Below are 15,302 nucleotides of genomic sequence, written 5' to 3'. Positions count from 1 at the left end.
CTGAACCACTTTTTATTAAGTATTATAGAAATTGTCCTTAAATTTTGTGATATTAGACATCTTTCAAGATTTTATCTTAAAAACGCTTTTTACTTGAACCATGGCATAATTTCTGCTTGAATTTGGAATTTTAAGTTGCGGGTATCACCGTGGATAGCATTCCCGTCTTGAATTAAAAGAATCATGGGTTCAATCCCAGTTTCGACCAAACATCGAAAAATTTTTCTCAGGCCAATTAACATCTCTCAGTAATACTGGTGTCGGCTTCTCTAAGTAGTTTCACCACAATGTTTGAGAGTCTCTTGTCAATTGACATAAAATATAGAGTTGGACAGCACTCATGATAAGAGAGAAGTTCACCAGTATCACAACACACAAATTTTTTTTTTCTGATTCAATCACGAAATTAAATGATCCAATTATTTTTTTATTGAAATGTCTTCAATCACAGAAATGATAGTATCAATTACAGTTTAAATTGAGCTTCAAAAAAATACTTGATTAAAAAATTAATTGATTTCATTAGCAAATTTCAATTATTTTTTTAATTGATTCAATTATTTTTTAATTGATTCAATTAAATTTTTAATTGATGTTGGTTGCAAAATTCAATTAATCAAAAACGAAACTATTTTTGATCGCTATACTATATTTCAATCACTTTCTATAACTGTTTTTAATACTTTTTTGTTTGATTCAAAAATTCATAATTTCAAAAAAAAAATTAATTAAGAATTTTAAAAAAATATCCACAATTTTTTAACTGTCTTACTCTTCCGAGTTTGATTAAAAAGTTAATTGTATCAAATAATTTTTTAATTGCAACTTTAAAAAATTAAAAAAAAAAATAATCATTGACTTAATGTTTCTAATTTGATTAAAAGGTTAACAGTGGTGCAATGGTTAGCATGCCCGCATTGCTTACGCCAGTTTCCACCGAACAACAAAAAGTTTTTCAGCGGTGGATTATCCCCTCTCAGTAATGCTGATGACATTTCTGAATGTTTCAAAGATTCTCTTAATGGTTTCAGCGCAATCTGGAACGCCGTTCGGATTCGGCTATAAAAAAGAGGTCCCTTGTCATTGAGTTAAACATATCCCTTGTCATTGAGTTAAACACGATGATTCGTGCTGCACTCAGTAATAGCAGAGAAGTTCGCCACAGTGGTATCACAATGGACTGAATAGTCTAAGTAAGCCTAAAATATAGGTCTGCCACTATACCTATCCTATACCCAACCTAAGTTGCGGATAAAATGTTTATGAAGAACTTTTCCGGGTACCATTGCACAATATGGCTTAGGGGACCAGTTTTTCCCTATTAGATATTTGGTCTTGTACAAGCCCACACTGAAAAAAAATATTGTCATGAGGCCAAATATTTCATGTCCTTAAGATACGAATGCAAATTTTGCTTAGCATACAAGACGCATTTCTCTAATAAAGGGTGATTTGTTAAGAGCTTGATAACTTTTTTTTTAAAAAAAACGCATAAAATTTGCAAAATCTCATCGGTTCTTTATTTGAAACGTTAGATTGGTCCATGACATTTACTTTTTGAAGATAATTTCATTTAAATGTTGACCGCGGCTGCGTCTTAGGTGGTCCATTCGGAAAGTCCAATTTTGGGCAACTTTTTCGAGCATTTCGGCCGGAATAGCCCGAATTTCTTCGGAAATGTTGTCTTCCAAAGCTGGAATAGTTGCTGGCTTATTTCTGTAGACTTTAGACTTGACGTAGCCCCACAAAAAATAGTCTAAAGGCGTCAAATCGCATGATCTTGGTGGCCAACTTACCGGTCCATTTCTTGAGATGAATTGTTCTCCGAAGTTTTCCCTCAAAATGGCCATAGAATCGCGAGCTGTGTGGCATGTAGCGCCATCTTGTTGAAACCACATGTCAACCAAGTTCAGTTCTTCCATTTTTGGCAACAAAAAGTTTGTTAGCATCGAACGATAGCGATCGCCATTCACCGTAACGTTGCGTCCAACAGCATCTTTGAAAAAATACGGTCCAATGATTCCACCAGCGTACAAACCACACCAAACAGTGCATTTTTCGGGATGCATGGGCAGTTCTTGAACGGCTTCTGGTTGCTCTTCACTCCAAATGCGGCAATTTTGCTTATTTACGTAGCCATTCAACCAGAAATGAGCCTCATCGCTGAACAAAATTTGTCGATAAAAAAGCGGATTTTCTGCCAACTTTTCTAGGGCCCATTCACTGAAAATTCGACGTTGTGGCTCGTTAGTAAGTCTATTCATGATGAAATGTCAAAGCATACTGAGCATCTTTCTCTTTGACACCATGTCTGAAATCCCACGTGATCTGTCAAATACTAATGCATGAAAATCCTAACCTCAAAAGAATCACCCTTTATAAAGTTTTTTCCTTGTTCAAAAGTGGATAAACTTTTCAATGAAGTCGCATTGTCCTTATAATTAAGTGATTTGATTTAAAAATGCGTATCATAACATGAAAGAAAAAATGTTTGGGCTAAGGTCAACTTGACTTTAATAATTCAGAAAAATTCTTTAAAATGAATGAAATTGTCTTTAAATTTGTTGCCTTTTTGAATCTTGACTACAAAGCAAAAAATCGTTCAAATATAGGACGTGTTTTTCAACACTTTATTTTAAATAGGTTTTTTATTTGTAACATAATTACTACTGGAAGTCGTGTATGAATTTGGAAAATTAAGTTGTAGTTAACCTGTTTTTAAAGGACTTTGTTAGCATATGAAATAAAAAACTGAAAAAAAATGAAAAATTTAAATTTGCTTCCTAGAAGCAAGTACACAAAACCAAAATTAAAAGTCTTAAAAGTATCGTTGCTTGTATTCTCCACTTCTTTGGCTCGGAATCAATACCAACATTTTTAAAGTAAAGATAAAATCTTTGGAACCGGGCATGCTTTTTTTCAGTGTAGGTCTTAAAAAACTAATAGCTATAATATCTGTCGAGGTGTGTGAAAAATTATACAAAAATAAATCTGAAATAATAGCAGCAATAGTTTTTGTATGAAAGTCCATTTACTAGAGACATACAGCAGAAATATGGTCTCGTTAATTGTTAGAGAAGTTTCTAAACATGCATTTCAGCCCCACAAATATGGAAAATATTTATGCGTATTTTGATTACAGCCACTATTGCAAAATAATATCGGGAAATAAGTCGACACTGGCACACTGAAAATTTTTAAATTTTAGGATGCGAAATTTACAAAATTTTAAGGACAAATTTCTTTAAAATAATGAAATTTTAATAAAAATAAAGTTTATAATGTTTGCTTCAAAAATTTTGTTCATTAAATTTAAGACACATTTACGTACATTTGCGTCCTTCCGTTAAAGTCGCATGTCTTTGAACTAAAGCTAATTTTCCTTAAAGTGAAGAAACACATTTTTGATTTAAAGAAATTGTCCTTAAATTAACTGAAATATTGAAACTTTAGATTTAAGATAAAAACGCTTCAATCATAGGCTAAGATTTATTTTGAGGATTTAGCGTCTTTGGTTTAAAGTTTTTTTTTTTTTAATTAAGAAAACATTTTTTACTTTGAAGTATCCGTAATAATTTGGATTTTTACAATGGCATTTGTTTGTTCGTGAGTACCTTTATTAATAAACCACGAAAAGAGAATGAAAATTTGATAAATGAGATTTGTATCCTGATTTTAATTTTATTGGTCCTACACTAAAAAAAAGCTTACTTGGATCCAAAGATTTTGACCTTCCCTTAAGGATTTTGGTATTGATTCCGAGCCAAAGATGCGGCTTCTTTAAAATAATGAAATTTTTTAGCGACCTATCTGGTGTCCTAAATTTAATAAAAAAAAATGTTTTGAAGCAAAGATTATAAACTTTATTTTAAAGAAATTTGTCCTTAATATTTTGTAAATTTCATATCCTAAAATTTAGGTTGCGTAATCTTTAATATCATGTAAATATTTTTTTCAGTGTAGATTTAAAGCCAGATAGGTTGCTACAAAATGTCTTTATTCTAAAGAAGCCGCATTTTTGGCTCGGAATCAATACCAAAATCCTTAAGAGAAGGTCAAAATCTTTGGATCCAAGTAAACTTTTTTTTAGTGCAGTGTGGGCATTTAGAGTTTGGTGTCGTTTCCGAATGGCAACGGTAGTCAAAGGGTTAAGGACAAGAAATTTTGACGACACAACATTTTTTTCAGTATGATTGGTGAACTATCACACAATGCCTTGATTCTAGTTTACAATTCAATGTGATAACAAATTAAGACTGGTTTTAAGGACACAACAACAATTCGAACGATTATATTATTTTTCCTTTTTCTCGGTGGGCTTTTCGTAGCTTAACTATTTTAATGCTAGCTCGATAGCCATGAAGACTGGTTTTATGTCCAAATTAGTTATTCTTCATTTTATTATAATTTTATACGAGCAATACATTTGTTATCTCCTGAATTGGCGGTATCCCCGGAGCGATCGCTTGACTTTATTAAAAAGCCAAAAGACACACGGAATTACACCAGGCGAATACTGTGGTTGTGGAAAAATTATTGATTGAATTTTTGGCTAAAAAAAAAAACCGAGAAAATCAAGGCTTTATCAAGACGGTGCATTATCGTGCTATGTATACCAGAAATTGTCGGCCCATAATTTTGGACTCTTTTTAAATATACTCCGATGACCCGTTTGGCATAGATGTCACTGACACTCATATTAACGCAGAAAAACATTTTGGCGAATGGATTTCCGGTCGAAATTTAAATTAAATAGTCCATAATTTTTGCTACATTATATTTTTGTCAATTAATCTTCACTGTCATACAATTTACATTCGACCAAATACATTTTGTATTGATGGTAAAAAATCACAAATATGGAATGTCTCATATTTCATTTCATTGTCTTTTTTTAATTTAGTTTTTTTTGAAATTTTTGTTGGACTGTAAAGATTTCGATTTTCATTTTTAATTGTCTCACAACAAGGTCATTGTATTGTGTTATTGAGCATTTTCAAATATGGTCATATCCAGGCCAGATTTTTTACACCAAAAATTTTCACCACCATAAAAAAATTACCTTATAAGAATATACACAAATTGTAGTGAAAATAATGTTTTTTTTTAATTCCTTAAAAAATTAATTAATTATAATATTTGAACAATGGAGAAACACTATTAAAAAATTTAATATTGATTTAGGTATTAGGTATTATTTTTTATTTTTATTAGTTATTTATCTAATTTTTTTTTAATTTTTATGAATTAATTCTGCTAGTTTGAGGAATTAATTAAGAGGAAACAATTTTTGTTTTTGCTAACACCAAACACAGATTACTTTTATTATCCAATTAAAGTGAACGTAATGATATTGCATGTCCGTTTACTGGTTAATTTCAATTTTAAACGTGATTCGAAATTTATGTTTTGTTTCGATATTTCTTTCACCAAAAATTTTGTATTGTTCCAGAAAAAACACTGTATTTTTGTTTTGTTTATTTAAGACAAAAAAAAATAACACACACATTTTTTGCTTGTCAAATATAATTTAGTGATGCTGGGTCAAACAAAAGAAAATAAGAAACAAAAAAAAACTTAAAGAAAACGATAGAATAGAGAGCCAAAGAAAGAGAGGGGAAGGGCGAGCTAGATGAAGACAGACGAGAGGGTAAACTATGTTAAATTTATGCACAACATTTTTAAACGATTTCATTAGTTAAAAAAGATCATCTATCATCATTTGCTAGATAGTTGCTAGGTTTTTCGTTTTTAATTATTTTAGTTTAGTATTAGTGAAAAACTAAACTATTTTCTATTTCAACTACAAACTACAGAGTGAAAAGAATTTCTTCTAGAAAAACTAAAATCTAGACAAAAAATATTTTTTTTTATAAAAAAATGACACTATACATTGTTTCAAGCCATATCCATGGATGCTGCCAATGCCTTAATGTATGTTCTAATTTCATTTCAATTAAATTAAAAATTAAAGAACACAAACGCACAGGGTTTTCTTTAAGAAGAATTTTAAATTTTTGTTTCACAGATTTGGTTTTTTAAACCAAGTATTTGTTTTTTTTTTTTCAAAACGCTTGAAGGCGCTTGCGTATTGGTATTTACTTTTGTTTTTTTTTTTTTATTTTTTAGTTTTCTTCAATTCTTTTTTAATGTGGTTTTTCCTTTTCCGTTTGTTAATTTTTGATATCGTTTATTTTTTTATTTTTTGAGGCACTTATTACGATCGTCACTGTCATATGATGACTCGGCTCGCGTATTTCCGCTTTCTAGACATCTTAACAACCGTATCAATTGTTAGTTCAAATTAAACTGAAAATAATTTGTCGAGCTATGCTTAATATGCCGCTTGCTCATTTTATTTGCTCTCTGTATTTGTTGGTTGGCTGAGATTGTGCAAAATTAAAAATAACAAAAAGAAAAAAAAACAGCAACAAGATCAAATGATGGCTTAAAATGAGAGCCACCATGAAAATACACGAAAATATTTTATCCATCAAATGAGTCAATAAGACAAATCTGGCTTGTACCAAATCAAATATGGCAATATTTGGTCATAAGAGGAGTAGTATGATATGTAAAGTTCGCAGTAAAAATTCTGATTACCAAATAATTTTTTAGGTTGTCTTTTTGAATTTTATTACTAGAAATGACTTATGAGACAATTACCCACACTGAAAAAAAAACATACTCGGTTCCAAAGATTTTGTCTTTACTTTAAAAAATTTGGTATTGATTCCGAGCCAAAGAAGCGGAGAATACAAGTAAGTATACTTTTAAGACACAATTCTCTTTTAAATTTAGGTTTTGTGTACTTGCTTCTAGGAAGCAAATTTTAATTTTTCACTTTCTCAGCTTTTTTTCCTCATATGCTATCAAAGTCCTTTAAAAACGAGTTAACGGCAACTTTATTTTCCAAATTAGGACTCGACTTCCAGTAGAAATTATGCTGTGTTTCAAGTAAAAAACGTCTTTAAAATAAAGTGTTGAAAAACATGTCCTATATTTGAACGAGTTTTTGCTTTGTAGTCAAGATGCCAAAAGACAACAAATTTAAAGACAATTCCATTAAATTTAAAGAATTTTTCTGAATTATTAAAGTCAAGCTGACCTTAGCCTATAAATTTTTTCTTTCATGTTAAGATACCCAATTTTAAGTCAAATCACTTAATTATAAGGACAATACGACTTCATTGAAAAGTTTATCGACTTTTGGACAATGAAAATAACTTTATTTTAGAGAAATGTGTCTTCTATGCTCAGCAAAATTTGTATTCGTATTTTAAAGACATGAAATCTTTGACCTCACGACAATATTTTTTTCAGTGCAGAAAAAACTCATTACCCAATAATCTTGGAGGTAACATAGTGGCAGCCCGATGTATCAGGCTCACTTAGACTATTCACTCCATTGTGATACCACAGTGGTGAACTTCTCTCTTATCACTGAGTGCTGACCGATTCCATGTTAAGCTCAATGACAAGGGTCCTCCTTTTTATAGGCGAGTCCGAACGGCATTCCACATTGCAGTGAAACCACTTTGAAACCCTCAGAAATGTCACCAGCATTACTGAGGTGGGATAATCCACCGCTGAAAAAATTTTGGTGTTCGGTCGAAGCAGCAATCGAACCCATGACCTTGTGTATGCAAGGCGGGCATGCTAAACATTGGACCACGGTGGCTCCTAGAATTTTTGATGTTTTGGTAGATTTGGCAAAATGTTCCTCTCCGACTAAGAGGTACTTAAATTGTATGTATATAGAAATAAAATTTTGACAACATTTTCTATAGAAACAAAATGTTGACAAGCTTCAAAACAAGTTTTTTTTTTTTTTAATTTGGTAGATTTTTGCTATATTATTTTTAGCTCGAGTGGCAACCGTGGTCTTAACACTTTATAGATCTGGAGAAACTGTTTGTACTATACAGTTATCGAAGCTCTATTCGACCTGCAGCAAACATAGCACAAAAATGTTCATCTGTGCCAGAGGAATACACAGAAAATTTTTACCAATATTTTTCAACTAACATTTTAATTGAATTATTAAATTAAAAATGAATAAGGTTCGGTTAAGTTAGGTTGAAAAGAGGATTCGGGTTGTCCTGTCTCATGTTGGCTGATATACACCAAAGCCAAACCAAAATACCAAATTTTGAAAATAAAAATTACCAAAACTACCAAATTTAAAACATATTTTTTCTATAAAAAATTTTGTCAAATTGTTTTTCTATAGAAAATTTTGTCAAAATTTTTTTTCCATAAAAAATTTTGTCAAAATTTTTTTCTATAGAAAATTTTGTCAACATTTTTTTTCTATAGAAAATTTTGTCAACATTTTTTTCTATAAATTTTGTCAATTTTTTTTTATAGAAAATTTTGTCAAAATCTCTTTGTACACACAAAAAAATATTCTTTTTTTTCTGATTCTATCACGATCCAATTAATTTTTTAATTGAAATGTCTTCAATCACAGAAATGATAGTATCAATTAAAAAATTAATTGATGGTCAATTAAAAAATTAGTTGATCCAGTTAAAAAATTAATTGATACTATTAATTTGTGTGATAGATTTTTGTTTCAATTAAAAAATTTTTATAGAAAATTTTGTCAAAATCTCTTTGTACACACAAAAAATGTTTGTTTTTTCTGATTCTATCACGATCCAATTAATTTTTTAATTGAAATGTCTTCAATCACAGAAATGATAGTATCAATTAAAAAATTAAATGGAGGTCAATTAAAAAATTAATTGATCCAGTTAAAAAATTAATTGATACTATTAATTTTTGTGATTGATTTTTGTTTCAATTAAAAAATTTGTTGATCCAATTAAATTTTTAATTGAATATTTTTTAAAACTCAATTAACATTTTAATTGGAATTTTTTCGTGATTTTTTTTTCTGTGTATAGAAAATTTTGTCAACATTTGTTCCTATAAGAAAATTTTCCAAATTTTTTTTCTATAGAAAATTTTGTCAAATTTTTTTCTATAGAAAATTTTGTCAAAATTTTTTTCAATAGAAAATTTTGTCAATTTTTTTATAGAAAATTTTGTCAAAATCTTTTTGTACACACAACAATTTTTTTCTGAAATTAATTGATCCAATTAATTTTTTAATTGAAATTTCTTCAATCACAGAAATGATAGTATCAATTAAAAAATTAATTGAAGGTCAATTAAAAAATTAACTGATTCAGTTAAAAAATTAATTGATTCTATTAATTTTTGTGATTGGTTTTTGTTTCAATTAAAAAATTTGTATATAGAAAATTTTGTCAACATTTTTTCCTATAGGAAATTTTGCCAAATTTTTTTCTATAGAAAATTTTGTCAAATTTTTTTTTTCTATAGAAAATTTTGTCAAAATTTTTTTATAGAAATTTTTGTCCAAATTTTTCTCTATAGAAAATGTTGTCAAATTTTTTTCTATAGAAAATTTTGTCAAATTTTTTTTTTCTACAAAAAATTTTTTATCAAAATTTGATTCTACAGAAAATTTTGTCAAAACTTTTTCTATAGAAAATTTTGTCAAATTTTTTTCCATAGAAAATTTTGTCAAAATTTTTTTCTATATTTCTATATCACCTCTTCATAGATATGTTTAAAGATTGCTTAGTAAAGGAACAAATGTAATGTTCCAAGGTCTCATCATCCTCACAATACGCCCTAAATGTACCATCCCCTGCTGATTCTATTCGGCGCAGATGTGCTCTCAATTCTAGGTGCCCGGTATCGGGAGCCACCGTGGTACAATGGTTAGTATGCCTGCGTTTCATACACAAGGTCGTGGGTTCGATCGAACATCAAACAGTTTTTCAGCGGTGGATTATCCCACCTCAGTTATGCTGGTGACATTTCTGAGTGTTTCAAAGCTTCTCTAAGAGGTTTCACTGCAATGTGGAATGCCGTTCGGACTCGGCTATAAAAAGGAGGTCCCTTGTCATTGAGCTTAACATGGAATCGGGCAGCACTCAGTGATAAGAGAGAAGTTCACCAATGTGGTATCACAATGGACTGAATAGTCTAAGTGAGCCTGATACATCGGGCTGCCACCTAACCTAACCTAGGTGCCCGGTCATTATTCTTATGGCCCTCTTGACTGTCATCCTACTCTCCTTGAGTAGTTTTCTAGACTTTTTCTTGTCTGGGCCAACTTATAGTATTTTTATCACCCTATCGACCGATGCATTGGTCCAAATCTCCTTATGTATCTCTATGCACCCAGAGAAGGAATACGATCACACCAAACATGTTTTAGTATTGGCCTTATTACGCTCTCATATATCCACTGCGTTATAGACGTGGAATTTTTGTCGAGCTAGTGAATAGGAATAATGGTCTCATCGTCGCGTTAACATTCACGCCATTGGGTCTTGCCCAGTCATACGCCCTCCTTAGGACCCTTTTTACCCTGTTGCAGAGCCTGTTATAATCCGTTCTCTAATTTAATTAATTTTTTAATCAATTACAGAAATTAATTGGATCAATTAAATTTTTAATTGGATCAATCATAATTGGCTTTGCCGATTGAAGTTATCATTTCCGTGATTGCAGCAGTTTCAATTAAAAATTAATGGGGCCAATTATTTTTCGTGATTATTGAATCTGAAAATTATTTTTCTGTGTAGACAAATATTTGTAAAACTAATAATAGGATTAATACTTAACAACTATTTGCTTTATTTTTATGCTTAACATAATTGACACTTGATTTCTCTTGTAGACAATTGTCAACATTTTTTTTACTCTTAAACGGGCTTAAATGAAATTTGTTTTTAGACATACATGGTTATACTCGAACATAGCATTAGCTAATTTATTTATGTATATTTAAAAAAAAAATCCATTGTCATAGCAGAATTCTATCAATACAAAATAAAAGTAAATTCCACGAATAGTCAAAATGTGATGTGAAACAAATGACACGTTTTTTTTTGCTAAGAGCTTCACCTGACTTCTTGCGTTGAAACCGGTTCGTGTTGTCGCATACAGCAAAAAAAATCATTTATTTTGTTATCTGTGATATTATTAAAATTACTTTGTTTAAATTAATTATTAGCGTGAACAATTATAGGGGTGGTTTCTCTACGCTAATGGTGATGATGAGTCTTTTTTTCCATGGATCTTTTTCGCATGAAATTCCCAAATTTATTGACAAATCTCATATATGATTTATATGACAATTTGGGAGATATTGTCATTTTGACATATATTTCGATTCTTTGTACATAAAGAGGAAGAGGAGACAATATCTAATCAAATGATTATACAAATGACGTAAAGTTTCATTGTCTTGTTAAAAAAAAAGACAATTTTTTTGGGTGACATGTATGATGTGATGTATCAATTAGGGAAAATCAAACAAATGTAGAGGAGTGGAATTTCATGTCAATTATATATTAGCCATTTTATTAATAGAACATCAGTTAACCATTGATAATTTATGGTCACGGGAAAATAAATTTAATGTGACATCCAACTAACAAATGGAGAAGCACCCGGTATCGATGGTATACCCGCTGAATTATTCAAAGCCGATGTAAATCTTAGTGCTGAAATCCTCCTCCCTTTGATTACTGAAGTCTGGGAACAAGATACCTTTCTAAGTGAAAGGAAGGATAATATAATTGTTAAAATTGCTAAGAATAAAGACCTCAAAGAATTTGGAAATTGACGAGGTAGGTTAGGTGGCAGCCCGATATTTTAGGCTCATTTAGACTATTCAGTTGTGAAGTTATCTATTATCATTGAGTGCTGCCCGATTCCATGTTTAGCTCAATGACAAGGAACCTCCTTTTTATAGCCGCGACCGAATGGCGTTACACATTGCCTCGAAACTACTTAGAGAAGCTTTGAAACACTCAGCAAAGTCACCAGCATTACTGAGAGGGGATAATACACCGCTGAAAAACTTTTTGGTGTTCGGTTGAAGCATGAATCGAACCCATGACTTTTTTAATGCAAGGCTGGCATGCTAACAATTGCACCACGGTATCTCTCTACTACCAGCAAAAGCAAAAATAATACGCAAAAATTATTCTCCTCCACATCAAATATCACTTGGAGAACTCCATAAATTCCGCCCAAGTCGGTTTCCCAAATGGATGCAGATAATATAAATACTATCTGTTTAGTTATTGAGCAAAGTGTCGAATTAAAACTGAATTAAACCTACTTTTCATATATTTTGAAAAGGCCTTCGACAGTAATAACCGTTGTGCAAACTGATATGTCTGATAGTTACAAATTTACTAGTCCATTGTGTGGATTGTTCTTTTGTCTCTGGAGTATAGTGGTGGATCCATGTCTCATCAACAGTTATGAAACGACGCTTAAAATCCATTTTATTTCGCTTAAAAAGCTAAAGAAATTTACTAGTTTTCTTCTTCCGTTTTGATGAAATATATCCAATTCGGGCATAGGTGTTCTTTAAATATATTTATGACTTCTTTATGAACTTTGTTCAGGCTACTCTGGGCCACAGATATGTCTCGATCTTTTCCTACGCCCTTTTTGGTAGCCACCTTCGACAAAGAAGCGTAGCACCTAATCTTACTAGTGGAGATAATCCAAAAGACTTGCGTTGAGGTGGAAATCCCATGAACTAAGTAACAACCTCTTCATGTACAAGTATGTAGTTACAACGTTTCAGGCAACTCAAGTGGCTTAATGACATCGCGTAGCTTTCTCCTTTCTATCCTTTAGACCTTGTTACGTTGATACACCTCTCCTCAGCTACTACCATAAACACGGCACCAAACATTTTTGACTTTTTTCGCGTTCAACTCAACTTTTGCATCAATTTAATACAATTTAGATTCAAAATTTTAATATTAAAAATTTATTAAAATAAAACAGTTGAAGTAAAACAGCTGACTTCGAATACTCTGAATTATTTCTCCCATGTTATTCCCTTCTCCTACTGTTTAGAATAGGAGGATTTTATTCCCGGGATGAATTCCCAGGGAACACATTCCCTAGGGAATATTCAGAATTGGGCTAATGGTTCTATGGTAATTCCAGATTTATAAGGGTACATGTGTTGCCTTAAAACTTCTCCCGACAAAAAAACGGAGTATTGTTATGGTTCTAATTGAAGAGTCATTATGGCCTAAATAGTTAATAAGTATGAGAAAGTCACTTAATAAACTCTTTAATTGCGCAAAACATCATTAGATTTCCTGACAACTAGGGTGATATAAGTGTGCGCTGAGAAGGGCTAAATACAACTCGCGTACATTCAAATATCGGAAGACCATTGATAACGTCCCTTGAGAAGTTTTTGGAGGTCAAATTGAGCACACATTTTCCTAAATATCATCGATCAAATTATCCACTGCATAGAAGCTCAACGATCATCTACCGTGAGGGAAATTATATCGAAAGTGTTTTGGTTTTAGAGTAGATTTTAACCGACTGCCGGCGGAAATTCTCGCAGAGCCGTAGGATGTTGCAGATTTACAGAAGCTGTATAAATTATGTATTTATTTATCATAATAAATTATGAAAATAAATATAAAAAGATTAGGTGCTAACAACAAAGTTCTGGCATATTCCCAGCACTCATTGATTAGGGGAAATTCATAACTATTTTTTTTAAATACCATTCTTAATTTAAAGAAATCATCTTTATGCTTGTATTCGCCATACTAGGAAGAACTAAGTTTTTAATAAGACTACATAGAATTATTATGGCATTGGTAAAAAAATAAATTCAATTAAAAGCCAACGAATTTTGTTTTTAGTACATAGTAAATATTTTGTTATAAATTGTAAATAATATAATTTTTTACATATTTGAGCAAACCTCTTCAACTTGTTGTATGATTATACTCACCGACTTGTATTGTTACCAGCTAAAGGTTGTTCAGCTTCAGTTTTGCTCACCACACTAATGGAGCGTGTCATACGTCTCGGTTTAGTGGAGCCCTCCTTATAACCAAGATTCTCCATGGCTACTATGAAGGCAAAAAGATTGTTCTGCTATTCCTTCTTCTTCTTCTTTGTCGGTAGCCTTTTCTAGTAATTTTGCTCTCAGTATTTGTGGTAACACCAGTATGGTTTGTTGATAGGTCTTCTTCTCTTGTCCAACCTCGTACCTTGATTTGTGATGCATTCAAAATCAATTGGAATTTGAGATGGAACGTCTAAATAAAAAAAATAAAAGTAGAAAAACAAAAAAACAATTGTAAATTTACATTAATTGTAATTTTATATATTTATACACAAATTCTTATCAATCTTTTTTTTTCGTATTAATTATATCGAGTTCTCAGATTTCGAAAGAATTTTGCACTTGCACAGATGTCGATATGATTTTGGATTGTATTACAGGCATCTTGTTTTTTTGTTTTGTTTTCAATATTAGCAATTCTAATAATGTAATATACATAATTATGGAGTAACTATTAAATAATCTATGGAAGTAGAAATCAACATGGCATGATGTAATAAAAAAATGCAGTAGTATGCAGTAATAAAGGCATTGTATTCTTTTGTGAAATTTATGCCATGTCTTCTGAATACTTTGTATTACAGGTGAGAAAGGGGTGAGAGCAGTGATACCGTTGGAAATTTTGAAAAAGTCGCAAATTCAAAAAAAGGTCGCACAAAAAAGTAGCATAATGATAAAAAAGTCGCTTACATTTGTGAAGTTTTTTTATTACAAAAAATGTTCTATAAAACAACACAAAAACAATAAAGGAACGGTCCCTTTAACATAAAAAGATATTTTACCAACTTATTATAACATAAAATCCAGTAAAACCTAAATGGATTTTTTTTTATCTCTTCTAAAATTAGCAGAAATGTACGCGAACGCCATCCAGTACCAATTTACCATCAGCCAATTTAAAGCTTTTAAATCAATTAAATTAATAAAAATATTTATTTTTATACTACACTTCTTATTGGCTCTGTTACAATATATTGCACGCATGATTTGTTTATGACAAACTCTTGTAAATTTTTTCTGGCAAAAAAAAATCCTAGCAAAAAATTGCAAATTATCTATTTCTAAAATGTCACATTTGATCTCTCTCTCTCTGACAATCTATTGCTGGCTTTTTAAAGTAAATTAATGACTTCCAGTAAAAATTTGTGATAATTATCAAAATTATTTGGTACTAGAACGGATCTAGAATGGTATGCAATAAAACAACGACTGAACAAACCAAAACACCGTGTAGGTTAGGTATCGTAGGTTAGGTATCCATTATGATACTATACGTGATTTACTTCTTCTTCTTATTAATGAGTGCTTCTATGTGTAGCTCAATGACAAGTGAACTCCTTTTTAT

General features: G+C 30.9%; 2 protein-coding genes across 6 annotated transcripts in view; one reads left to right on the top strand and one right to left on the bottom strand.

Moving 5' to 3' along the window:
• The window catches only part of mRpS9 (mitochondrial ribosomal protein S9), a 90,436-nt gene that overhangs the window by 21,347 nt on the left and 53,787 nt on the right, over positions 1–15,302 (top strand). The gene's annotated exons all lie outside the window — the stretch shown is intronic.
• The window catches only part of wtrw (ankyrin repeat domain 61 water witch), a 46,734-nt gene that overhangs the window by 3,654 nt on the left and 27,778 nt on the right, over positions 1–15,302 (bottom strand). For 2 of the 5 annotated variants that reach the window (XM_075290020.1, XM_075290019.1), the window contains exon 2: positions 13,841–14,150. In XM_075290020.1, coding sequence (XP_075146135.1) covers positions 13,841–13,956 — 116 coding nt within the window. In that variant the 5' untranslated portion in view covers positions 13,957–14,150. Of the gene's footprint in view, positions 1–5,892; positions 6,317–13,840; positions 14,151–15,302 lie in introns of those variants that run through there. The other 3 variants (XM_075290021.1, XM_075290022.1, XM_075290023.1) reach the window with 3 other exon arrangements.

The sequence above is a fragment of the Haematobia irritans genome, chromosome 1, assembly GCF_050003625.1.
Source record: "Haematobia irritans isolate KBUSLIRL chromosome 1, ASM5000362v1, whole genome shotgun sequence".
Classification (NCBI taxonomy): Eukaryota; Metazoa; Arthropoda; class Insecta; order Diptera; family Muscidae; genus Haematobia; species Haematobia irritans.
This window is presented reverse-complemented; position numbering and strand designations above follow the sequence as displayed.